Source organism: Clytia hemisphaerica, unplaced genomic scaffold (assembly GCF_902728285.1).
Source record: "Clytia hemisphaerica strain Z4C2 unplaced genomic scaffold, Clytia hemisphaerica genome assembly, whole genome shotgun sequence".
NCBI lineage: Eukaryota > Metazoa > Cnidaria > Hydrozoa > Leptothecata > Clytiidae > Clytia > Clytia hemisphaerica.
The window spans coordinates 1174018-1199169 of record NW_027103240.1 but is presented as its reverse complement, the minus strand read 5'-3'; the positions used below and the strand labels follow the sequence as shown (position 1 = coordinate 1199169).

Below are 25152 nucleotides of genomic sequence, written 5' to 3'. Positions count from 1 at the left end.
ATCTTCCATTTCTTTGGGTTCCTTTAATATTGAGCGGCTGATGTTTTCATTTTATACCGTACCAGTTTTTTGTCCTCAATAAATTCATGTTTTCTGTGTAGTAAATGATTTTGGCCTTTGAGCTTAGCTTCTTTCTTCAGTTATAATTCATTATATGTCTGTATAGTAAAATGGTTAATCGGGAGGGGAAAATAGGAAAATAATCTGTGACACATTTTTGTTCCTTGTGTTTTTGTTTATATCGAGAATCCGCCATTTTTCTTTAAATCCGTTCACATAGCAACGTGATAGACCGTATATTTTATAGCCCGGGCTTTTACGGAAGATATAACTAGCTAAGAAACTCTATACGCTTCTCCAGATATCTAGCCGTGAAGCTAATCTTTTTCCTTATATGGCTATACTTAATCCATATTTGGAAAATGTCAATATAGCGGCTTCAAAGTCAAAACACTGGAAGAGCCTCCAAAGAAATCCAAGTTCATCTTCCAACGAAAAGGAAGAAAGTCTCGAGCTGTCAAGGCCAACTTCCAAAAGAAGAATATAAAGACTTATTACTGCAGTTCAAACATACAAAGAAAGAAAATGGCATAGCTTTGCCCCAAAGTAGTTTGTTGTTGTCAGGTATCAATTTTTCATTAGATTTTAGGTTCAATTATTATTCTCCCTCTCCCCTTGATTGAAGTAAGTCGTAAGTAAGTAAGTATCAGGTATGTGATTTTTTATGGGTGATCATGACTATGCACGGCAACATCAGCTGGATGCTAATGTTGATAATGTAGCACAGGTAAGGAATGTACTCAGAAGGGTTGATGGTGATGTTGACATAGCAGATGCTCGCGCTCGCAATCACAATCATCATCCAAACAATGTTGGTATCATTGCCAACCAACAACGACAAGAGCTTGCTCATCCAGAAAATAACAATCAAATCCTTATGGTTGATGGAGTGGCGGCAGTGTTGCCAGATGTAGACTTTGAACCAGTTGATGTGCAAGCTGATGTGGAAAATCAGAGGGGACAGAACAATATTCAGCATCAAAGACTTTATCGTGCCAACAATGGTAATCGTAATCGACGGAATCATATTCAACCATTGCTCAATGCTGCACGTGCTCATATTTGGCAAGTTGTTGGCTTACCTTCAAGACATTACATTGGGGATTTTAATGTTCAATGTCCACACTGTAATGCAACCAAGTTCCCTGATGAATTATTCAATTGTTGTGTTCAGGGAGCAGTACGGCTACCCCCAGCTTTGCCGTTTCCAGATGATTTACGTGAGCTCTTTACATCTAATTCTGCAGAAGCAAAGAATTTCAGGAAGCTGATTCGTGTTTACAACAATTTGTTTAGTTTTGTTTCCATGTCTGCCAATATCGTTGACCCACCTGGACGGGGACCTCCCTGTTTCAGAATTTGTGGACAGATATGTCATAGATATGGTGCATTATTTCCTGATGACAATGCCCAAGCGTCGTTCAGTCAAATTTATCTCATTGAGGCAGCACAAGCATTGAACAACAGAATGGCAAATCCTTCTGCTGCCGATTGTAATCGCAATACTATGGCTACCATACAAACTGTTTTACACCAAGTTTCCCCTTGGGTAAGACAATATCTGAATATGAAAGAAGTTGAAGAAAGAGAACGGATCCGTGCTGCTGAGGAGAATCGTCCGACATCTGAAGTGAGGATGATCATGCGTTCTGGTAATGATAACAGGCGTGGAAATGCACCAGTCAACAATGAAGTTGCTGCTGTTTTTGTTGGCGATGATGGTGCTCCCCCAACCACCAGAGATGTTGTTGTTTATCCCAGGGACCAACCATTGAGAAAAATTGATTATACATCACAACTCAATGATCCATTAACCTATCCGTTGTTGTTCCCTCATGGTGATCTAGGATGGAATACCCAGATGGCATACAATCTTGATAATCAATTACTAAATCGTCCTCAAAGAGACAGGGTAAGCATGAAAGAGTTCTATCAACATCGTATTGCTGTACGCCCTGAGTTTTCAGCACTTCATCATGCTGGTAAACTCTTCCAGCAATACCTGGTTGATAGCTATACAAAAATAAGGTGATCGATTACACTGGTATAGAACCAACCAGGCTACAATCAGGGCTGATCGCTACAGGGGTTTGCATGATTATCTGAATGATCAAGCAGAAGCACGCCAGGCCAGAGTTGGTAGGGTCACTATTCTACCATCAACCTTTGCAGGAAGTCCCCGTAACATGCATCAACTCTATCTAGATGCTATGGCAGTGGTTGCTGTATTTGGTAAGCCTGATTTGTTTGTTACAATGACATGTAACCCAAAATGGAGAGAGATTACAGAAAACCTTTTACCAGGCCAAACCGCAAGTGATCGTCCTGATTTAGTTTCCCGTGTTTTTAGTGCAAAGTTGAAGGCACTTAAAAATGACATTCTAACTAAAGGTATCTTTGGTAAAGGTAAAGTTTCTGTTCATGTAATTGAATTTCAAAAGCGTGGCCTACCCCACGCTCATATGTTGATTACTCTTGAGGATGGTGACAAAATACGTTCCCCTGAAGACATTGACAGTTTGATCTGTGCCGAGATCCCAGATATCAATGAGGATCCCGAATTATACGAAACCATCAAAGCATCGATGATTCATGGTCCATGTGGTGCCATCAATCCCAACTCGCCATGTATGGAAGACGGTCATTGTAGTAAAGAATATCCTAAGGAATTCAGCGATGAAACCATTATGGCAAATAACGGTTATCCAATTTACAAGCGGCGAGAAGATGGTCGTACTGTCACTGTTCGCAATATGGAGTTGGATAACAGGTGGGTTGTCCCATATAATCCCTGGGCTTCCAAGAAGTACAACTGCCACATCAATGTTGAAGCATGTACCTCTATTAAAGCTATCCAGTATTTATTTAAGTACATATACAAGGGTCATGATCAAGCACGCATTGAAATAGTGGAAGAAATTGAACACGATGAAATAAAGCAGTTTATTGATGCCCGCTATGTTTCAGCCCCTGAGGCAGCATGGCGTATTTTTGGTTACAACCTCCATGATTCCACCCATACTGTCATCCGGCTTGATTTGCATCTCCCGAATGAGCAACATGGCTTATATTTAGGGGAAGAAGGCGATGAGGCAAATGCTTTGGAGAGAGCAGACCGCAAAAACACAAGCTTACTGCATGGTTTGAACTGAATCGAACAGATCCAGGTGCACACGATAAACTTTACACAGACATTCCATACCATTATGTCTTGATGCTCGAACAAAGAAATGGAAGATACTCGAAGAAATGTAAAGTTAGTAAGTCGCATGTATAATGCTTCGGTAAGAGAGGGTGAGCGATTTTATTTAAGAGTTTTACTGCTTCATGTGGCTGGAGCAACATCATTTGAGGAACTTAGAACGTTTGATGGTGTTCTTCATCCATCCTTTAGAGAGGCATGTATTGCACGTGGCCTTTTGCAATGATGATAACCTTTGGATCACAACTATGGAGAATGTAGCACAGTATGGTACTGCCAGTAAAATTCGTAAGGTTTTTTGTATGATTTTGATCCATGGAGAGGTTAATAATCCTCCAGAAATCTGGGAGCGCTTTCACCTGGACATGATGCACGACTTCTTGAGAAATCATCAAGAAGCTATCGCCCAAAATATGGTACTTCAACGTATTGAAAGACATCTTCAGCAATTCGGTAAGCATCTTGCTGACTTTGGGTTGCCATTGTTAGAAGAAGCATTGCCTGAAGATGATGATCTTAATCTCGACGAAATGAGACAACAAGCAAATTTGTTACGACCTCAACTGAATGCTGATCAACAAACAGTCTGCCAAGCAGTTATCAATGCTGTGGTAAACAATGATAGTGCACATCCAAATGTGTTCTTTTTAGATGGTCCAGGGGGGTACGGGAAAAACTTTCACTTACAACTTTCTCATCCGGGAATTGTTGGGGATGAACAAGAAGATTGCTACGTGTGCCTGGACTGGCATAGCTGCAATCCTACTAGATAAAGGTAAGACCATGCATTCCCTTTTCAAACTACCAGTCCCCATTCTGGATAATTCTACCTGTAATGTAACTGCAAATAGTGCACATGCGCGTTATCTGCGTAGACGTGATTTGTTTGTATTGACGAGGCCAGTATGATACCAAAATTTGCATTTGAAGCTATCGATCTCATTGCTCCGAGATATATGCAATAGTAATGTTCCTTTTGCCGGCAAAGTAATTCTTCTAGGTGGAGACTTTCGTCAAACACTTCCAATTGTTAGACGTGGGGGTGCTGCTCAAATTATCGAGTCTTGCCTAAAACGTTCCCGCCTTTGGCATCATGTGCAAATCCACTACTTGCGCAGAAATATGAGGGCTGCTGAGGGTGAACAAGAATTTGCTAATTTTTTGTTGCGTCTTGGGGGAGCTCAGTTACCTATAAAGCCAGATGACCCGTATCAAGGCTGCATTGAGGTCCCAAATCACTGTGTCGTTCCTTCACAGGCTGATTTGATCAACAGTATTTTTGGGAATTTGGATGTTGATTTTTCTAAACGAGCAATTCTCACACCCACTAATCTTGACTCTTTTCAAATAAATGATGGTGTTTTACAAAGATTACCAGGGGAAACAACAACTTACTTCAGTTTTGACTCAGTCATCTCAGATGACCAGGATGAAATTGATCGTTATCCTCAAGAGTTTTTACACAGCTTGACTCCATCAGGCATGCCTCGACATCGCCTGAATGTAAAGGTAGGTGCCATAGTAATGCTTTTAAGAAACCTTTCCATGCAGGAAGGTTTGTGCAATGGTACCCGAATGATTGTTAGAAATTTGCACCAAAATATTATTGAATGTGAGATCATTTCTGGTGCACATCAGGGAGATCGCCACTTTATTCCTAGGGTGGCTCTCGACCCAAATGATACTGGCTTGCCCTTTTCATTCAAGAGGACTCAATTTCCTTTGAGACTCTCTTATGCCGTTACCATAAACAAAAGTCAAGGCCAAACATATGATAAAGTAGGTATACTTCTTGAAAAGCCTTGCTTTAGTCATGGTCAACTTTATGTGGCTTTTTCCCGGGCAAGATCTTTTGAGAGTGTCAAGATATATATCAAAGACACTAATCATCAGGGAAAAGTTGGTCAGACTTCTTTCACAAAGAATATTGTTTACCGACAGATTTTATAGTTGTTTAATGGGTTCATTTGTTCATTATTAAGAATTGACTTTGATGAAAGGGTCAAACAACTGAACATTTCATATTATCAAAAGTTAACCCAAGACAGTTTATAAAGTGAAAATTAGACATCCTTGAACATTTTAAATTTAAATTATAACTGTTTTTGGCCCTTTCATTGAAGTCCAATTAGTTTGATTGATTGTTTACTGAGATTTTATTGTTATCTATTGTGTTAAATTCAAATCAAAGCTGCTTACTGGCCTGCTGCACAAATTTAATTTCATGTTCATTTGACAAAAATTTATTTTGACACGTTTGTTCATTTACAATTTACATGCAACTCTAATTCTAAATTTTCATTTTAAATATTTAACTCATGATATTGACTAGAATGATTGACAAAAGGTATTGAATGGAACACATCCCAAATCATTTACGTTGCTTATTTATTTCGATTTTTAAATTTTTACAAAAAGCTACATGATCTATTATAATGTATATTTCCTTGACCCATAACAATGTGGAACTTGCAGATGTGTATGCTATTGTTAAATATAGATTTAAATTCTCATTAAAACACAATTGATATGAAAGTTGCAAATCAAAAGTAAAGATGCAATATTAATTTGAATAATAAAAATATTACAGATAAATGTTTGAACTGCAATGGTTCATAAGGTAAAATCACAAAATATATTTCGAACATTCACGTCCATCATCAGTTAAAAATATTAATGTTTTCTTTATCCTAATGACTCCTACTTTTTTATGAATCATGACATTAAATTTGTACAGAAAGTCATATACTGCATTGTTTTATTATTTTGTGCTGAGTTTGCACTATGAATGTTGATAATGTTTTCTTACTGTTGTAGTGTTATAGCTACAAATCTTTGAAGCATGCTGATAGTGTTTGTTTCACAGATGATTCTACTAAATTTTGAAGTTTTTTTAAAGAGTTTGCACTATGAATGTTGATAATGTTTTCATAGTGTTGTAGTGTTATAGCTACAAATCTTTGAAACATGCTGATAGTGTTTGTTTCACAGATGATTTTACTCAATTTTGAAGTTTTTTTAAAGAGTTTGCACTATGAATGTTGATAATGTTTTCATAGTGTTGTAGTGTTATAGCTACAAATCTTTGAAACATGCTGATAGTGTTTGTTTCACAGATGATTTTACTCAATTTTGAAGTTTTTTAAAGAGTTTGCACTATGAATGTTGATAATGTTTTCATAGTGTTGTAGTGTTATAGCTACAAATCTTTGAAACATGCTGATAGTGTTTGTTTCACAGATGTCATACTCTCATATTCAGGCTTTTTCGTTAATTTTGAACAAGTTTTCTGTTATTTGCTTTTGTGGATTATTCGTTGATAATCAATTTTTAATGCAGTTTTAAGCAGCTTTGTACCCTATTATTAAATCCGTTGTTTGAGTGTTTTGTTAGGGTGGGGTACAAATGGCTTACCTTCACGAGGTGTACCCTGTTACACATATTCGAAGCTTACGTAAATAGGCATCGACTATGTCAACTGAAAGCCATTACCCTACAGTGTGCCAACGAAATATCGAAATTAGGCTTTGTCTTGAAAGCTTCTTTTAAATTAACTTTGTACAAGTCTCATCAAATTCCCAAATACGTATCATATTTCTGTGGCACACTGTACCAACATTTTGGAAACTGATTTAAACTACTAAATGTATCTTTTCTTTTTTTTACAGACGTTAAAATTTAAAATGGCAATCAGTGAGAATGATATAGAGATGGAGGCCCAACAAAATTTAAAGGTCGAACAAGACTTGGGGGTCACCATCTCTAAATTTAAATCAAAACTAGCAAAGGTGGAACGATTGTTGGAGAAAGAAAGAAAAGTCAACATAACGAAAGAGCAGGAGATAGAAAATTTAAAAGAAGAAAACGATAAGTTGAAAGAAGAAAATGATAAGTTGAAGAAAGAATTGAAGGGGAAAGATGAGAAGCGTTTAAAAAAGTCGAGCAGGAAGGAAGAGCTGAGGGAGAAAGCATTACGGTCACATAAAGATTATGTCACCTATAGGAAGATTTATGGTGGTCCATCGACCCAAAGTCGTACGATTTTTGGAAGGCTAATGGTGGGGAAGATACGAATTCTTTCATAAAATCCTGGGCAAAAAAACAGAAAAATAAAAAAAGAGAAAATGAGAAAAAACAGAAAAATAATCAAATCGTTCCAGCTAATAGAACAACTAATAATGTGGATAGCAAAAATTTTTTTATAAGTCTGTCTGGTGAAGGTGCTGTTGGTGTCAGGATTTGATGCTATAGTAATCCCTCCTTAGTTTTGTTCACAACCTTGTCTCATACATTTACGCCGACCTTTTCAAAATCATTTCACTTTTCCTTTAATACTCTCCGTTATAATTACAAGCGTTGTGTTTTAAATACTCAAGAAAGAGTATATATCTTTGCCATAAATGAATGAGATAATCGTTAAAGTCAATTGATTCACAGATCAGCGTCCTTTTTTTGCCTCTACAGCAAATAGAACTTACACTCAATAAGCAATTTAAACATTTTACCAGTGAGTGCGTCGAAACATCTTCATATTAGACTCAGTAATCACACTTTGATCTTAAGCAGTTTAGTCATATTCTTCTGGTATTATTAAACATTTTACCTCAAATCTCCAGCTAATCCAACAAGTTTATTGTAACATCAATTGTCCAGTTTCTTTCTAAGGATAGTTTTTTATAGTCCCCTGTGCATGGTTCACACAGGATTTTACATACACGCTTTTTTTATAAGAATAGTGTACTTTTGATGAGGGTCAAACATTTAAGAAATTGCCAAAATTGAGACTGAAACATTCTTAACGTATTCTTACTTTTTTATACTTGACTTTAAGACAAACGTGAGAAATGATCAATTCGAGAGTTTGGGACTTTTGAGTGCATATTGGGAGCTGTAATTGTATTTCTTTCTCAAAGTTTCAATTTACGTCTAACAAAAGAAGCAGTTTTTTCTGTTAACCTAATGCAAAATGACTGTATTTTTATCAAAGTTTGATAAACTTACCTTAGAGAGTATTCTTAGAGTATTCTTACAATTTGGCCAATTTTCACCCTGATATTCTTTTAGAAGAGATTCTTATAAAGAAAGCGTGTATAGAATTATTATTTAGTCGCCTGTGCAAGGTTCACACAGGATTTACACATAGAATTATTTTTTAGTCGCATGTGCAAGGTTCACACAGGATTTACACATAGAATTATTTTTTTTAGTCGCCTGTGCAAGGTTCACACAGGATTATAGATAGCAAGTAGAGAGTTAATAGATCAGCCAGTGCAACTTTGAAACGACACGCAGTTTGAAATTTATCTTTTTTTTGGTTCGATTCTTTCTGGGTAAACTAATCCTATTTGACATTAATTTCAGGTCTCAGGAGAAGGGTTTAGACTTTCATTATCATTCAGAATTACCTTTTACCATTATAATCATTAGGGTTAGGATATTATTTGGCTTAACATGATAGAGTGTTATCTATTTCAAAACCATTCCAATGGAATATAAAGTATGATTAAATTAAATTTTGTGTCTTTTTCAGTAAATTGAAATTTTAAAGAATTATCAAAAATAGTATGAATGGTTGGTTCAAATAACAACAATGGTTCAAATGGTGATAATGGTCTATACAGAAAAGGTATGTAAAGGTTTTCTTCCATTTGATAACCATTATCCTTTATATGATTCTTTTTAGTGACTTTCCAAAATAATGTTGCTTTCTTATGACTTACCTGCTCATTTATTATAGAAAATATGGTGCGTGAAATGATTGCAAGCGCTTACCAATTTGGCATCTTTAACAAGACACAACATTTTGAAATTGAAAAAAACCCGTAAGAATGCTTTTTTTCGTTATACATTATTATACATTCACTTTTCAATTTGTTTGTGTGCTTTTTATTATGACCATTTTCAACCATTTAAAGTGGTAATTTTTTTCGTTCTATAATCTGCTATAATAAATGTGATGTTGGTATTGAGGCGTTACTCCCCACCATCCAAAGGGCTTATGATGCGTTCAGCTTATCTACTCCTCGGCGGGTGCGACGCCGGGTGACGGCTAGTATAAATACTATTTGCCAAAGCAGCACTATTTGCTGCAAATATATTATCTATTGAGGTATATCGCGTGTGTATAGGAAGTTTCGCTTTTACCGCTCAGAGAAATGTGAAAGGTATTTCTAAATCTCTTAAAATTTGTTCTGAACTGTCAAATAATGATTTTACTGAACTATTGAAACCAAGTAGATTTGTAGCCCTTTTGCGCTTCTTTTCTTTGCAATTCCAAAGTCGTAAGAGATAACCTTTTTTCAGACACCCCTAGATTTCATCCACCTTGCGAAAAATGGTATTTTTCTTCCATATCCGTATGCGGCGTTAAATTCAGGTGACCCAAACCTCATTTTTCTCAAAGTTAATTACACCCTTCTATTATTTGTATTATCAGGTGATATCAAACTTAACCCTGGTCCAAGAACTGAAGAAAACAAAAAGTTATCAGAAAAATGTGGAAAAATTTAACAAAATTGTTCTAGGTAACTTTAATCAACGCCATGATATGTTTGGGCCATGTACAGATAAACAGTCTGCTGCTATTACTCTTTTCTCTGTATGTTGGACAAAGGTCAGAAATATCAACATTTGGAAGGATCATGATTTAGACTACATTTTGCACAAAGGAGACATGATTTTTAAAGAAACTGGTATAAGCCATGCATTGCATGTAAACGAATTACCTCAGCAAGTTAATGTTGAAAATATTGTTTTTGATGTAACAATTGTCAGTCAAGTTGATGGACATATAGAGAATATATCAGATTCGGATGACAGTAGTGAGGTTAACATTTTTTTGGATGAAAACCTCTTTTTTAGTGAAAAAGTAACTGGGGCTATTATTTTTTTCAATGGACCTTGTGTCTCGATTTTAAAAGAAAGAGTGAAAGTAAGAAGTCATAAAAAGTTTTATTTATTTGATTCTCATAGTCGTGATACTGAAGGCAGAGTAGTCGAAGATGGTACTGGTAAATCAATCTTAATAGAAGTATCAACAACAAAATATATATCAGATTACATTTTCACTACTTATGGATCACAGAAGTTTGAAGTTGTTTATGTTGAGACAAACATTGAGGAAGAGAGCAAATGCAGTTTAGTTAAATCTTTGACGAGGTTTAAAAGAACAAAACTTTACACAAGTCTAATTCAAAAAGGAGTTAATGGCAATAATAAAGAAAACAATAAAAGACACTACTCAAGTCATGCATATGAAATTAAGCAAGCAAAAAAAAGGGGTTACGAAAAAAATGTAGATGAAATTAAAGAAAATGTAAAAGACTACTATGAAAAGAAAATCAAAGGAAACAAAAAATAGTATTACGAAAAAAAAACCAAACAACATCAAAGAAAACAAAAAAGAGTACTATGAAAAAAGCTCAAGTGATATTAAGGTATGTGTTCACCTTTCTTGACACATTCTCTTTAATTGATCATATCTTTAGAACAACAAATTTTCATATATCAAAAGTATATATTTTCTGAAAGCCAATAATATTCTCTTTCTAATGGTAAAAGTTTCAGCTGAATTTAAAAAACTAGGCAGGATATAATTAAAATCTTAAGAATTTTAACCTTACCTACTTCAAAGAAGTTAAAGTCATCCATAGCTTTTGAATTTAAAAAATTAATTTCGATACTATGTTCCCAATAGATTGAACCAAAAAAGTGTCTTGGGATTTTTTTTGGGATTAACTTTAACTCTTTAAATCCTAAATTATGTAAGAATATTGATAAAAAAGTAAATTTAAATGTGATTTTTTCAGCTATCTGTAAATTGAAGAAAAACAACTCGGTTAGAAATAAAATCCTAAGATATTTTTTAAGTTTGATCTTTTGGGAATCTCATAAAAAAGAATGAAGTCGATATCTAAATGCTATGGGTGACTTTAACTTCGTTAAAAGTAGTATGGTGTGGTAAAATTTCGTTTTTTTCTACATCAATTTGAAATTTTAACAAGATGATTGCTGTTTATTTGAGTAACTAGTGAAATGTGTCAAAAATATTACTATTCAATAGAGGTGAGAATAAACATCAGCTGAATTCTCTCTTTTTTCTTTGTTTTTTTTCCGAAAGAGACAATTATTTGAGTAAATAATCCATCATAAGACGAACTTTGTTTTGTAATTTAAATGGTTATAACTCTGGATCAAAAAAAGATTTTAAGATCGCTATTTTACCAAAATGAAATCCAGTAACTTTTCTTCCACTTTGACTGAAAAAAAGTTTTTTGACAAAAAATCGGAAAAAAGGTGTACACATACCTTAAAGAGAAAAATAGAATTCGTTTTAAAGAAAAGAAACAAAAAGACCAAAGTAATTCAGACAGTACTAAAAGAGTTTAAAGATTTCAGGAAAGTATTAAAGATGGGCCATTTTAAGTATGTGTCATCGGTGTCTTTATAAGAGATCATTTATCTATTTCAAGAAAGAAAAGTACACAAAAAATGGATTTGATCCTCAGTGCAATCCTATTCCAAGCTTTGATAACTTATTTTATATTTGCAAAACTTGCGATAAAACCTTACTAAAGCAAGAAATTCCATGTCAAAGTGTAAGCAACAAACTTGAATTGTACGACTTGCCAGAGCATTTGAAAAACATTAATAAAATGGAACGTGCAGTTATATCACAGCGTATTTTGTTTTCTAAAATCAAGATAATGCCAAAAGGTCAGTTTCCAAAAATGATCGTTTGCAATATACCGGTTGAAACCGAAGAAGTCTGTAATGTTTTACCGAGAACTCTCAATGAATCTAACGTAATTTTTATGAAGTTGAAACGAAAATTGTGTTATAATGGTTCATGTATTATCTGAAGCCGTCAGACCAGAAGTTGTTTTTTCCATTTTGAATCACCTCAAAACAGTCAATCCATTATATCAGCACATTAATATTCAAGAAATATTATCCGAAAATGCTTTTGACGTAAGATTTGTTGATGATGAAGATGTTGATTTTTCTATAGTTGATGATGAAACAGTGGAGTCCTCTGTAGAAGTATTAGTGAAATTTATTGATGATAGGGATGTTCAAAAAATTAGTAATTTTGAAGAACATGATGAATTTGAAAATGAAGATCCAATGGATCAGCATCGATTAGCTTGTGTTGAAACTACTCTAATTTCAATATGTCCCCATTCTATTGTTGACGATGAAAACATAGTAGTAGGTCCTGGTGAAGGAAAAGCCCCTTTGAATATTCTGAAGGACCCAAATGTTGAAATCTTGGCTTTTCCTGATTTATTCCCACATGGAAAATTTGGCTTAACTGCCTATCGAGATGGCAGGTTCACTCATACAAAATATTTTAATCAACGGTTGTTGAATTATACACAAAGATTCACCTCAGATGCCGATTAAATTTTTTATGCAAACTTTGTTTCTCAACAAACCAATTTATAAAATCAAATAATAAAATCAATGTGGCAATGCGGAAAGTGTCCGGGAGAAATATCAGTGCAGGTATGCTAAGTAACAACGGCTAGTTCGAAACACGGGTCACAGGGCACGGGGCACGGGGCATACAAATTACAGACCGGAAAAAATATAACGATATCATGACGTATAATTCATAACACGTACTACATAACACATATGATAGTACTAATACTACTAGTATAGTATGTCTGAAACAATTATATGCGAATAGTATTATCATGAAAATTTTTAAATAATATGTCCAGGGGCGTATCTAGGATTTTTAGGATACCCTGCAAAAAAGATTCAGCTATATATTAGTGATTCAGCTATATATAGTGTCTAAGGAGGGCCCACCATGGTTGGGCCCGACGGGCTAGAAAATTTTTGAATTTCGACCCTCTAGATTGGCTAAAACAGCCACCTTTTTATGCCCAATGTACCATGAACCAGAGATAAAGAATTAAAATTCATTTCATTTAAACACAAAATGAAGCTGGTAAAACTAAAATCTGCCTCTGACTCTGCCTCTAAAATATGGAATAAATGAAGGAAAGAGAAAGGAGGTGTAAAAAATAATAATAATAACTATCATGAATTTTTTAAAGAACTTTTTGAACTGACACAAAAAAGTGAAAAATGATAGCAAAATAATACAATAGCACACAAAAGATTATAAATTATACAAAAATCTTTATCTGATCGTGATGATAGCAATAACAATAATAATAATATTTACCAAACTGTCTAAAAATTTTAAATATAATTTTGATTCTTATTGTGTCAAATTTGTCTATCTTATTGCTGTCAAAAGGTGACTTAAATAATTTCAAGCAGATTAATAATAAAAGCCTTTTGCCATTTCAAATGAAAATTTAGAGAAAAAGAGCAAAACTATTTTATTCAGACTGCTCAAGAAAAGAGTATTTCATTAGAAAATTGATTAATGTGATATATTAAAGTATCCAAAACTAGAATTTGTACTGAAGCTGAAATCTCTATAGCTGGTTCATCTTGAAATTGTAGTCTAGCCCCATTCTGGTGTCTCGTTTGGAACTGTTTGCCAAATCAAGCAGAGAATCCTGTACCAGGGGTAAAAAGCCCCCAATCCGAATTGAAAACAAACCATATGTCTTCAGAAACTCATTTATTCATTATGTACATAATGCAGCATGTTTTATGTTTGGTATCAAAATTCAGTTGTTGTGTTATAAATTTTATACTATATATATACATTATGCATCCAAATTCATTTGCATTGGCAATTACATGTCAAAATCAAATCAAGATGTACTTTCCAGAGATGATATTACATGACAAATATTGATATCCAGTTTACAGGGAAAATTTTGAATCCAAAAACTTCCAAGAAACTAAATGTTAGGTACACACTGACACATCATCATTTTGATTGAATTATTCCATTCTGTTGTTTCCTTTAAGTTAAATATGGTTTCGCTCGTCTTATTAGCAGACTTTTTCAGTGTTTCCAAAGATTTCGTACCAACCACGTGAAGGTGCAAAATAATCCATTGATCTAGGGGCTACTGGACAGTATGATGGCAACTAACCTGAAAGTATATAATGAAGAGGGAATTAGGATTTTTGCAAGCTACACCTACATATTTAACAAACACAAAACAACAAAATTTAAGTCAAACGACAACTGGACAACCAATGAAATTAATCTTATATAATAACCGGCTGACTGTGGATAACCGCCAACCGTAAATGCTTCATGACTGAGCCAATCTACTAGCTTCTTGGATGGGTTTTTTTGGTTCTGAGAATAATTCTTACAATTCAGGAAAAGTTCTGCACACGTGCAAGGCTTCGAAGTGTATCCATCAAAGAATTGTTGCCCACAAGATGGAGAGAAGTGGAACTGTACAGGCAATTTCCATTTGGAAGAGAACTAAAACAAAATAGAGAAATCATTTTTAAGATTGTTGTGCAGTTTTTATGACCAGTACTTGACTGGCAGGTGCTGGCCCGCAAACTAAACATAGTCAAATACAATCTGTTTGTGTACCTCAAAATAGTGTGCGAAAAACCCACAGATCTTTTTCTCTCCCCAGAAAAAAATTTTAACAAGCCAAAACATATTGAAAACATTAGGGTGTCAAGGTCAGAATCACAAAATTTTCAATGTTATTTTTTTCCTCTTATTTCAAAATAAAACCACAATAGGTTGGTTGTCCCTTTGCCTCTTAAATTGCCACAAATTCATCTCCTGTCGTCAACCTTTTCTTAGCCAGAGTGATTAGCTAAACAAACAGTAAGTACGTACCCCGATTGATCAAATATCTTATAAATATTTCATGATTGGCCACTCACTCACCACTCACTCACCACACACAACAAGTGGTTTTGTTGATTACCAAAAATTATGACAAGTCATAGGCCATAGGCAGATAAGTAGAGAAAGAGGGGGAAGGGAAGCAGTTTTTCCTGCACTTATCAGATTATAATTGATAACATGCAGGCATGAAAAATAATAGAAAAAAATACCACATACCTTACAGATTTGACTTTCCTTGTTGCAATGGATTTCAGAAGATAACCATAAGAAGAAAAACAAACATTGAGATGACCTTGATGGCAGCCCTCAGATGACGAATTTGGAGAAGATCGAAAATGTGCAGGCTTCAAATTCTTCAGAATTTGCGACAAAATAGATAAAATCAGGACTGTCTATTCTGTTTTTTCTTCTCCAAGCATCTAAAGCCATTTGACGAGTCTTGACTTTTAACGTTTTGACACTAACAGCCATCAAATCCCGGGCAAACCCTGCATTTTGACCTCATCCAGGTCTTTCTGCAAAATTTTGCAGGGTGCAGGCCTGCAAAACGCTTTTGTACACAAAATCTAAAATACAGACTCGAATTCACGCTTCCTGTAACGCGACTTGATAAACAGTTTTCTTATATTTACCGCGGACTTTAAGTCAGTAAAATAAATCTAATGACACTAACGAATGATCCGGAAAAACAACTCCGGGTAGGCTAAAAACAAGCTGCGACAAAAAAGACTCCGGAGCATACCCTGCAAGTGCATGTTTTGCAGGGGTGTCGCACCGCCCCTGATGTCACCCACAAATTTTGACAAAATGATATTGAATGACAAAAATATTGTCAAAATCATGAAATATAAGGCCTCCGAACCAATTTACAGCAAAATGTTTTTTCATACTCAATAGGATGCTCATCATGTGACTGGATATAGATTGACATGTTTTAAACGATTAAATGCTGCAAGATAGTGATTTTAGAGATATGAGTATAATTGCGTCATTTTTATTAAAAATTCATAATGGCAGGTGGAAAATATTGACACATTTATAAAATACCATCATTTCTACGTTATTATCCCATTAAAATTATATTCATACTCAAGGTGATGGAGGGGATATAATGAGATATGATTTAACAATAGCTGTACTATCATTTTCTTGAGAAAGCTCGGTTTTCAGGTGATGGAAATTGTAATATGTATATTACTTACGTATAATATATAAAATGCATATAGCACTAAAAGTGTATTATTGATCATATAAGCTTATTATATGTATGTAATATGTTGCGGTGTTTTCTGGTCTGTGTTGTGCACGACGCAAACTTCCAAAGCACGTGGAAAGCACGTGGTTAGATTTTGACGTTTTAAATAGTCATACGTGGATAAAACACCTTCAAGTTGATTTTTTTGATAATTTTTAGCGTTTTTTAAACATTTTCTGTTTGAATTACTTTGATCAGAGCTGCCCCGTCACCTCGTAACCCGTAACCCGTGCCCCGTGCCCCGGACCCGTGCCCCGTGACCCGGACCCGTGACCCGTGTTTCCAACTAGCCAAAGTAACAACTTTAAGGAGAATGTAAAAAACTTTGTAGTTAAAGAGGAAGCTTATACGTTCATGAATTCTGTCAAAGGTTCTGCAGCTTATTGGAAAAATATGCTATCTGACGTGTTGGCCATGGTGAAACAAGTTGGTATTCCTTTGTTTTTCATGACTTTATCTTGTGCTGATTTAAGATTGAATGAATTGCCTTTCATAATTTCTAAACTTAAAGGTCAAGAAATATCATACGCGGAAATAGACGCAATGCCATATTTTGAAAGATGCGAACATTTGATATGAAGAAGCTCTGTCGATTTCAACAGATGAAAATGACTTGCAAGTTCATCTTAAGAGAGATACCAATTATGAACTTCATAAAAAAATAGACTTTGCAAAACTTATAAACGACAATCAGCCTAATTGATGACAGTGTTGTTGAAGAAAACCATGCTGAAAACCCGCTTCCTAAGAAAATTCCCCTAATGAATTCTAAAGAATGTATGAGATGTCGAAAAGTGCGAAAAGTTCTTCGGACATACACTCCAAATCATCATTTATACCCAGAAAAGTATGCTCGTCGCCTTTTGATGTTGTTTTATCCCTTTCGTAAAGATGGCTCATATGTGCTAAATTTATCCAACCCTGATGTTTTAGAAAAAGTCAATAGAAACAGAGAAATCTTTGAGTTGGTTGAAATGGCCTTACAAAACTATAGAAGTGATCTATTGACAAATTAGAACTATTTCGCCCAACAGGAAGACGAAGAAGTTCTCAATCTATTAAATGAGGAATTAGATAATACGAATGTTGAAGAGGAACCACACATTGAAGAATGAAGCTTTATTAAATTTAGCTCCTGCTGCCGTTCATAATACATCACTTTCAGAGGAAGAACTGAGATTGAATATTGAGTCTTTCAATGGAAAGCAAGCATGTTGTCTACATGTCAATTAAACGATATATAAAGAATAAGAACTTAGAATCACCAGAACAACTTGAACCACTTCGTATCTTTTTAACTGCTGCTGGTGGGTGTGGGAAAAGCTATCTCCTCAAATGTCGTTATGATGTTTTAAACAAGTTTCTTTGCCGTAAAGGCGACACATCTAAAGCTAAAATAATGCGATTGGCACCAACCGGTGTTGCTGCAATTAACATTGATGGTAATACCATACATACTGGTCTAGGTTTACCTCGGCTTTCTACCACTAAGTGATAAACAAAGAACTAACTTCCGTCTCAAACTTAAGGAAGTCAGTATTATTTTCATAGATGAAATCTCAATGGTTAACCCACAGACTTTGTTATAAATTCACCAACGACTGTGTGAGATATTTGGGATATCTGACCGTATACCATTTGCCAATAAGACAGTAATTGTTAGTGGTGATCTATATCAGCTACCTCCTGTTTTTGGCGGCCCAGTGTTTAAGTTGAATGGCTTTTTGATAAATTCATTGAAGCTTTGGCGTCAATTTAAATTTGCTGAGATTGATGAGGTTATGCGTCAACATGGTGACAATACATTTGTAAACTTGCTGAACAACATTAGAATAGGAATCGTTCTTTTAGCTTGCATGGTTGTGTATCAGCAGCAGTTTTCATGTCTTGTAAAATCCTTCAACTTGAAATCTGTAAGCCCTAACATTTCCCTACTGCATATTTTACATATCATTGACCTACATTATTATTTACACTGTTTACAAAAAAAGAGATTTACAATCTAATCTTGGATCTTGGATATCAAGGAGCTTAAGAATTCATGCTGGTGTTGTTCGTTGGGAAAAATTCGTGAAATCAACTTATCCTAATCCGTTCATGACTATATCGTCCTCTTGTATGCCCACCCTGCCGCCCTGAATTATGTATGTCTGGTTGATTTATTGTCTTTGCTGTTCAATTGCCTTCATGTCAAAAATTAAATGTTTCATTGGACATATTTCTCAAATACGTTATGAAAATAATTATTGAGGTAGAAAAATTGTATATACGAAAAATTTATAACTTCCAATTTGAATTATTTCTATAAAAATAGAAAGCTTTATACTTTATAAATGCACCAAACAATTGTATATTCTAATTTTGTCATGATATTTCGTTAATCCTTATAAAGGAAAATACCGATAGAACCCTTTTTATCTAAGGTCGCGAAAACGGTCTATGACACATCTTTTATTCATGTTTTATATAGACATCGCATTCATTAAAAAAAAGGAAAATGATTTTTGTCTAACAATCAGGCTAATAAGGCCAACATGGTTTCTATCCCATTAAAGTAGCTGTAGTCAGTGGCGTTGTGGGAAAATTTTTCTGGAGGGGCCAAAGTCAATTTTTTTAAATGCCCCCCCCCCAATTTTCCAAAGTGGTGTCCCCACCGACTAGAACATTTTTGAAAATCGACTGCCAAGATACCCTAAATCACTAAATAAAAGTAGACAGATTTGACACTTGCTAGAGTGAAAAGAAGGTGTAATGCGAGCGAAGCGAGCGAAAAGTTGATGTTATATGATTTCAATGTTGTTGGCAGCATATTGCTTTTGGGGCGCAGTTAGATTTTCATTTAATAATGCTATATATTGTACAAAAAAATTGTAAATTAGCTAGATTGCATAGAAGTTACCAATTAACTGTATTGCGAGCGAAGCGAGCAAAAAAAAAATCTAAGTATTTTAAAATTATCTCAGTAAAATTGGTCCTGGGCGCAATTTAAGGCGCATAGAGTATGATTTTTAAGATTGGGGCGTTTAAAAAAGTTCTCTTTTGGCGCCCCTTGCTCTTCGGCGCCCCTTCAAAAAAGCTCCGCTGGGGGGGCCATGGCCCCCCGGCCCCCCTGCCACAACGCCACTGGCTGTAGTTGGTTGCCTGCAACGCCCCACAAAAGGGTGTCTGCTTTTGCTTACCCGAACTTGAGTTGATTGCAATAAATTTGGTCAAAAAAGTTGAAAGGTGCCTTTTTAATTCTAGAGCTTTTCAATTTTTTCCACATATTTCTTTTGTTCATCCAGATATAAAAATTAGAATTCCACACTTCCTTTTTTTCAATGTACGTAAATTATTGTTTGTTTTTCGACGTCCTCAAAGAGATTTCACGAAATGTCTTGTTTTCTTACACTCCGCCCATGTAACAACACATTTACGTCACAAGTAGAGAAAGCAGGTGCGACTTTAGTCTGGTGCGACTTTTGATATTTGCGGAACAACCGTTTTGAGGGCGCAAAGCGCCCGAATAGGGAGTGTAGCATCCTTTGGCAAGATCTGCGTATGCGGGGCGTAAATTTGTATATATGTTCAGAAAAATGTCCCCAAAACTACTACCTCCAAAACGAAAAATATCGACTTTGCTCTGTATTGAAGAATGGGACCTGTTTAGCCAGCGAAAAGAAGCATTTACCTCGTAAATTTTATTGAAAAATTAAATTTAGTAAAACTTTGGTTCTGATTTTGTCGTTTTTTGTTTTTAATATACATACTTTTGAAAAAAGTAAAAGTGGTACTAAAATTGTATCGAGTTTGACTATCCAATCAAGTGTGAGATGTCTGTTTTTGTGTCGTTGATGCTACTTTCACTTTTGCACACTTGCGAAACATAAACAAGAGCAGCCGCCGGCAGAATTTTTTGAAATATCTGTTCTCTTTTTCCAGGAGAGTAAATTTTATGGATAAATCTAGGAGAGACTTTCCTCAAAACACCCAGGTAAAATCCAGGAGTCGCCTTAAAGACATCTGTTCTTAAAATCCAGGAACACATTTTAAGGAAAAACACATACAATTTTCCAGCGGACAATCTTCATGTCCTTAATGTTCAAAAAATCCTAGAGCTAAAATTGTGAAAAACACAACCAGATGCCAGATTTTTTTCCAGGGAGCTTCAAAATTTTCTTAAAAGGTCTCATTTTCTAGGAGCATTTTAACTTGCTTAGAGAATAGCTGTTATATTTTTCCAGGAGCATAATATTTCTAGAGAACAGATATACATTTTCCAGGAGTCCCATTTTTTCCCAGAACAGATGATATAATCCAGGAGAGCCCAGGATACAGAACAGATAGTTTTTTCCAGGAGAAAGGGACCTCAAGAACAGATATCTCATACTTCCTAGCCAGTGGCTGCTCTTGCATAAACAAAGATGAAACATACACCACAGAGAGGGGAAAACATCAGGAAAGGTTAATTGCAGAAAAGTTTGAGGAAACCATAGAAACGGCAACAAGGCATAAACCAATGGAAATCACCACAATGACCATAAGCAGAATAATCAAAAGCTGAAAAAAAGAAAAGCACCAGATAGAGAACAATGGAGAAACGAAATGCTAATAGGAGGGGGAACTGAAATCAAAGAGCACCTCAGAATCATTTTTAACAAAATTTCAAACGGAGAGGATATACCCCAAGCGTGGCAACGAGTCAAAATAAAAAGCATCCACAAGAAAGGATCCTCACTGGAAATGAACAATAGGAGAGGAATCTTTATTACAAACGTGGTCAGTAAAGTATGGGAAAAAGTGCTCCTAGAAAAAATGAATGAAACAATGAAAATTGACATAAACCAGAACGGTGGGCAGAAGGGAAGAGGAACCTTGGACAACTTGATGGCCATACTGAGCATACAGCAGATGGCAAAGCATAGAGAAACATACATTGTCTTTGCAGACGCAAATAAGTTTTTCGACCGACTTTGGCTTAAAGACTGCATCAATGACTTAAAAGATGCAGGAGTGAGAGAAGCTGAAGCTAGACAAGTGTTCGAACTAAACAAGAAATGCCAAATCATCATTGACACCCCAGTGGGTTCCACACAGGAGATAGAGATAGGGGAGACCGTGAAGCAAGGAATAATTTTGGGGCCACAACTTTGCTGTGCATCAACACTGGTGGTGAACAAAGTTGGGCCCGGTATGTATGTATGTAATGTATGTAATAGTTTATTTCAAGTTGACGAACAGGTAGCAACAAAGGCTAATAAAAGTCAACGCTACTTTACAATTTGTAAGGTGATTACAAAAAGCCGACACCGTCAATATAGGTCCGGCAGTTTCTACACGGGCATGATGTAGGCCTCCACCTCGGGTGAGTTAGGGCGTGTCTAGATTTAAAAAAAAACACAAATCCCGAATCCGCGACCAATAGCACCCATTCTCACGGATTCACTTATGGATTTTTAGATGACCTATACCTTAAAGTTTCAGGACCCAGTGTTACGTAATTAAATATTAAGCTAAAAATTAATTATTAAAGAAAGTGTGAATTGTGACGTCATCAAATTATGACGTCATAAATCGTAAATTAGCTCTAACTCTATAAGTACATGTCATATCGTTGTCAAATTTGGACCAAAGACGCATCTTAATGGTGCCGAACTTTTCAATGAAAATTTTTTTGAAGATTTTGATGACGTCAGCAAAAAATGCAAAAAATCGAAAAGTACAATTTTTTGCTGACGTCATCAAATTTTTCCAAATTTTTTATTTCAAAAAGTTACATTTTAGTTAGATGCATCTTTGGTTCAAATTTGGGATAGATTTGACATGTATTTTTTATATTGTAGCGATTATACGATTCACGACGTCACAAAATTCGATCAAATTATGACGTCATGATTACACTTTCTTTAATAATTAATTTTTAGGTTAATATTTAATTACGTAACAACCGGGCCCTGAAACCTTAAGGTATAGAGGTACTTTAGAGCCCTAAGTGAATCTCTGAATCTGGCTGCTATTGGTAGCGAAAACTTAGGGTAAACTGTTAGGTTTTTGAGACTTGCCCTAAGTCACTCGAGACTGCTTAATCTTTTCCTTACAAATACTAAGATCGACTATATCTCTATACTCATCCGGAATTAATTCCCAAACTTTTGGCCCTAAAAATGAAAGTGACTCTAAACCGTGAAAAACAGAGTTTATTTCTCTTGATCTTCTGAAGTAAGGCGTTTTGCGATTTACTTTGATATTTTCATCATGTTTGAAAATTTCTTTAGTTAGATCTGATATGTTATTTTTACATTTGAAAAGTTCTATTGCTAACTGAAGATTTTTTTTGGTGGAATTTGATGGCACCGTCTTTCTCTAAAAGCTGCTCAAAAGTAGATGTATGATCAGAATACACTATCCTCAGACATCTTTCGTGGAGGTGATTTATTTTTTTATCTAGCCTGCGAACATGAAACATCCAGACAAGCGAACAATAATTGACTTGACTTCGAAAGAAGGCATTCATGAGCCTTTGCTTTTTCTTTTGATTCATGTACGGTGCTACTCTCGCAAGTGCACTGATTTTCTGGCTAGCTTTCTTATAAATCGTGTTAATATGTGCCTCAAAAGTCAGACAGTTGTCAAAAGTTAATCCTAGGATCTTGCCTTAGTTGCTGTTAGAGATGCGTTCATTCTGTATAGTAATGAAGATTTCTTTGCTAGTATTGTTAGCTATCAACTCAGACTTGTCTGCATTTTCTTTCATTTGATTTTGGGTTATCCATTCAAAGATGATAGCAGCTCCATTCGAGAGCTCCTCACCAACCTGTTCCCAAGAGTATGGCTAAAAGTGGAGTTTGTGTACTCTTACCTTTTCTATATCCAAATTGTCTATTGCTCAAAATGTTGTTAAAGTAGGTTGTGATTTTCCCGACTTCCTCTTTCGTTGTTGGTATAAAGGAAAATTTATTTAGATATTCAGTTTTCTTGATTTCAGTGACACTTGGGTGCGGTATGGTAACATCAATGGCACCAGGGCTACAAGTAAATGCGCTAGCTTACGTAGATGACATTGCTGGTGCAGATTCTAAACTGGCAGCAGAGAACACTTTGAAAGCACTCAAGGAGATGGATGAGACAAAAAATTCCCCTTCTCGACCTCAAAGACGAAAATACTCCACATAGAGAAGAAAAAGAAGAATAAAAAGATGGCTATTTTTGTCAAGGCAGGATCCTGCTGATTTGTTAAGGTGGAAGGCATCTTTTGCTTGTAAAATGACGTTGCTGCTGTTCACACTTATTGGAAATTTTAAACGAGTATCATTCTTGAGGTTTTTTTACCACTTCCTCTGGGAGAGGTGAGAGCTGTCCTATCCTCCACTTGTTGATGGTGGTGGCTGTCGTCAACTGCTGAAATCTTCCATAAATGGTGTAATGGTTGTTTACTTTGTGGCATTCAATCTTCATGTCACATTTTTGTGATAATTGATTGGAGTAACCATTACTATTACATCAATTACAATTACAATCTCATGGAAAACTATTTTTATGGCTTGATCAAACCAAATATCTGCAACAGCCCCAAGTCAGATTTATAAAACAACATTCGGATTTCGAAATACTTTAACTTTTTAGACCCTATGATTTTATTGGAACTATGTCATGGTTAAACTTAACATTCAGCGGGTATTGTTGCCAAACAATGATTTTTTTTGTCACGTTGTCAGCCAATACTGTTCGACTATTTGAGTATCACTTTTACGAAATAGATCATACGCCATCGAATATTGGGCGATTGTGGTCCTGTGTGGTCAGTAATATTCGTTGAGGCTGATTGAGGAGGTACGCTGCTGTGAAGAACAGACAAAATATTTTGTTGTGGTTTGAGATCAAGCAAACGCCTATTATGTACGTATTAATGCAACACAAGAAGTGGGTCAAATTGTGATCATGTTTTGTTCAATGATATTTATAACTTTTACATACTAAGGCAGCAATCACTAATACACTCTCCATTTTATTTGAATCTTTTTCAGTCAGTAGTAGAAAATTTCAAATTGACTGGTCATTCACTGGTGCAGGTGGTCATCAGTTCAAACACTTTAAATAATTCCCAAATAAAATAAGCACTTTTGAAGCATTTTCCTTAAAACTCTTGAGTGTGTTTTTGGCGAAGTGAAATGAAGATGTTTCTGATCGCCGCCTTAGAATATACTATAAGTGGATAAATTTTGGCGTGGATTTAATTTGGCAATTGGCCAAAATACAATTTTAAACAGGGATTTAGCTGACTTGACGATAGATCAATTTCATAAAATTTGGCGGGGATTTGATTTGGCGAAATGCAAATTTTGAGACACTTAAATTGGTGAAAAATTACTTTAAAATATACTGAAAAGTTGTTATTTTTTACATAATATTATTTTTGTTAAATTTGGCGGGAATTTAGTTTGGTGAATGGTCAGTTTTGAAATTTTGGCGGGGATTTAATTTGCCAATATTTGTTCAAATTTGCCAAATTCGCCAAATTTAATCCCCGCCAAAATTTATCCACAAGGTATGAAGTATTTATTCAAGGGGTTCGAAGCCATTGCATGTTTAGCTTTTTTGATTGCATGAATGTGTGAAAACTAGAGAATGTAGTGAATTATAAATTAGTGACATTTTTGTGAAAATGGAATTCATTTTTACCATTTTTAGTTAGGACATCCTAACTATCTAAAAGTCTATAATACAATGTCATGTTTGATACTTAAAGGTTACAGAATCTAAACAATGACGAGAAAGACTACACTTTTCCTAAACTACGCATCAGTGAGTTATTGTTTTTATGACCTCGTGATTGTATCTTTTTTCAAAGGGTACGTATGTTGAAAAATTCTAGAAGGATCTTTTAAAACTCAT

The 25152-nt window shown here is 35.2% G+C and overlaps 2 protein-coding genes and 1 long non-coding RNA gene across 4 annotated transcripts; all 3 read left to right on the top strand.

The window, feature by feature from the left end:
• Positions 1-724: 724 nt before the first annotated feature.
• On the top strand, positions 725-2092 carry LOC136803050 (uncharacterized). The gene has a single exon (XM_067059830.1). It carries the CDS (start codon positions 725-727, stop codon positions 2090-2092), a length of 1368 nt encoding a protein of 455 aa, XP_066915931.1.
• Positions 2093-2246: 154 nt separating this feature from the next.
• LOC136802961 (uncharacterized) lies at positions 2247-3212 on the top strand. The gene has a single exon (XM_067059731.1). It carries the CDS (start codon positions 2247-2249, stop codon positions 3210-3212), a length of 966 nt encoding a protein of 321 aa, XP_066915832.1.
• Positions 3213-8783: 5571 nt separating this feature from the next.
• LOC136801261 (uncharacterized) lies at positions 8784-24343 on the top strand. Of its 2 annotated transcripts, XR_010845834.1 has the most exons (4): positions 8784-8888; positions 9000-9084; positions 9699-9786; positions 23246-24343. It is a non-coding gene; the product is annotated as an uncharacterized lncRNA (long non-coding RNA). The 2 variants fall into 2 exon arrangements; XR_010845832.1 differs by lacking the exon at positions 23246-24343 and having other exon boundaries at positions 8794-8888; positions 9699-10545.
• The last annotated feature ends 809 nt before the right edge of the window (positions 24344-25152 follow it).

Excerpts from the sequence above, each read along its gene's own strand:
- LOC136803050 (XM_067059830.1), top strand. The coding sequence starts at position 725 with ATGGGTGATCATGACTATGCACGGCAACATCAGCTGGATGCTAATGTT.
- LOC136802961 (XM_067059731.1), top strand. The coding sequence starts at position 2,247 with ATGCATCAACTCTATCTAGATGCTATGGCAGTGGTTGCTGTATTTGGT.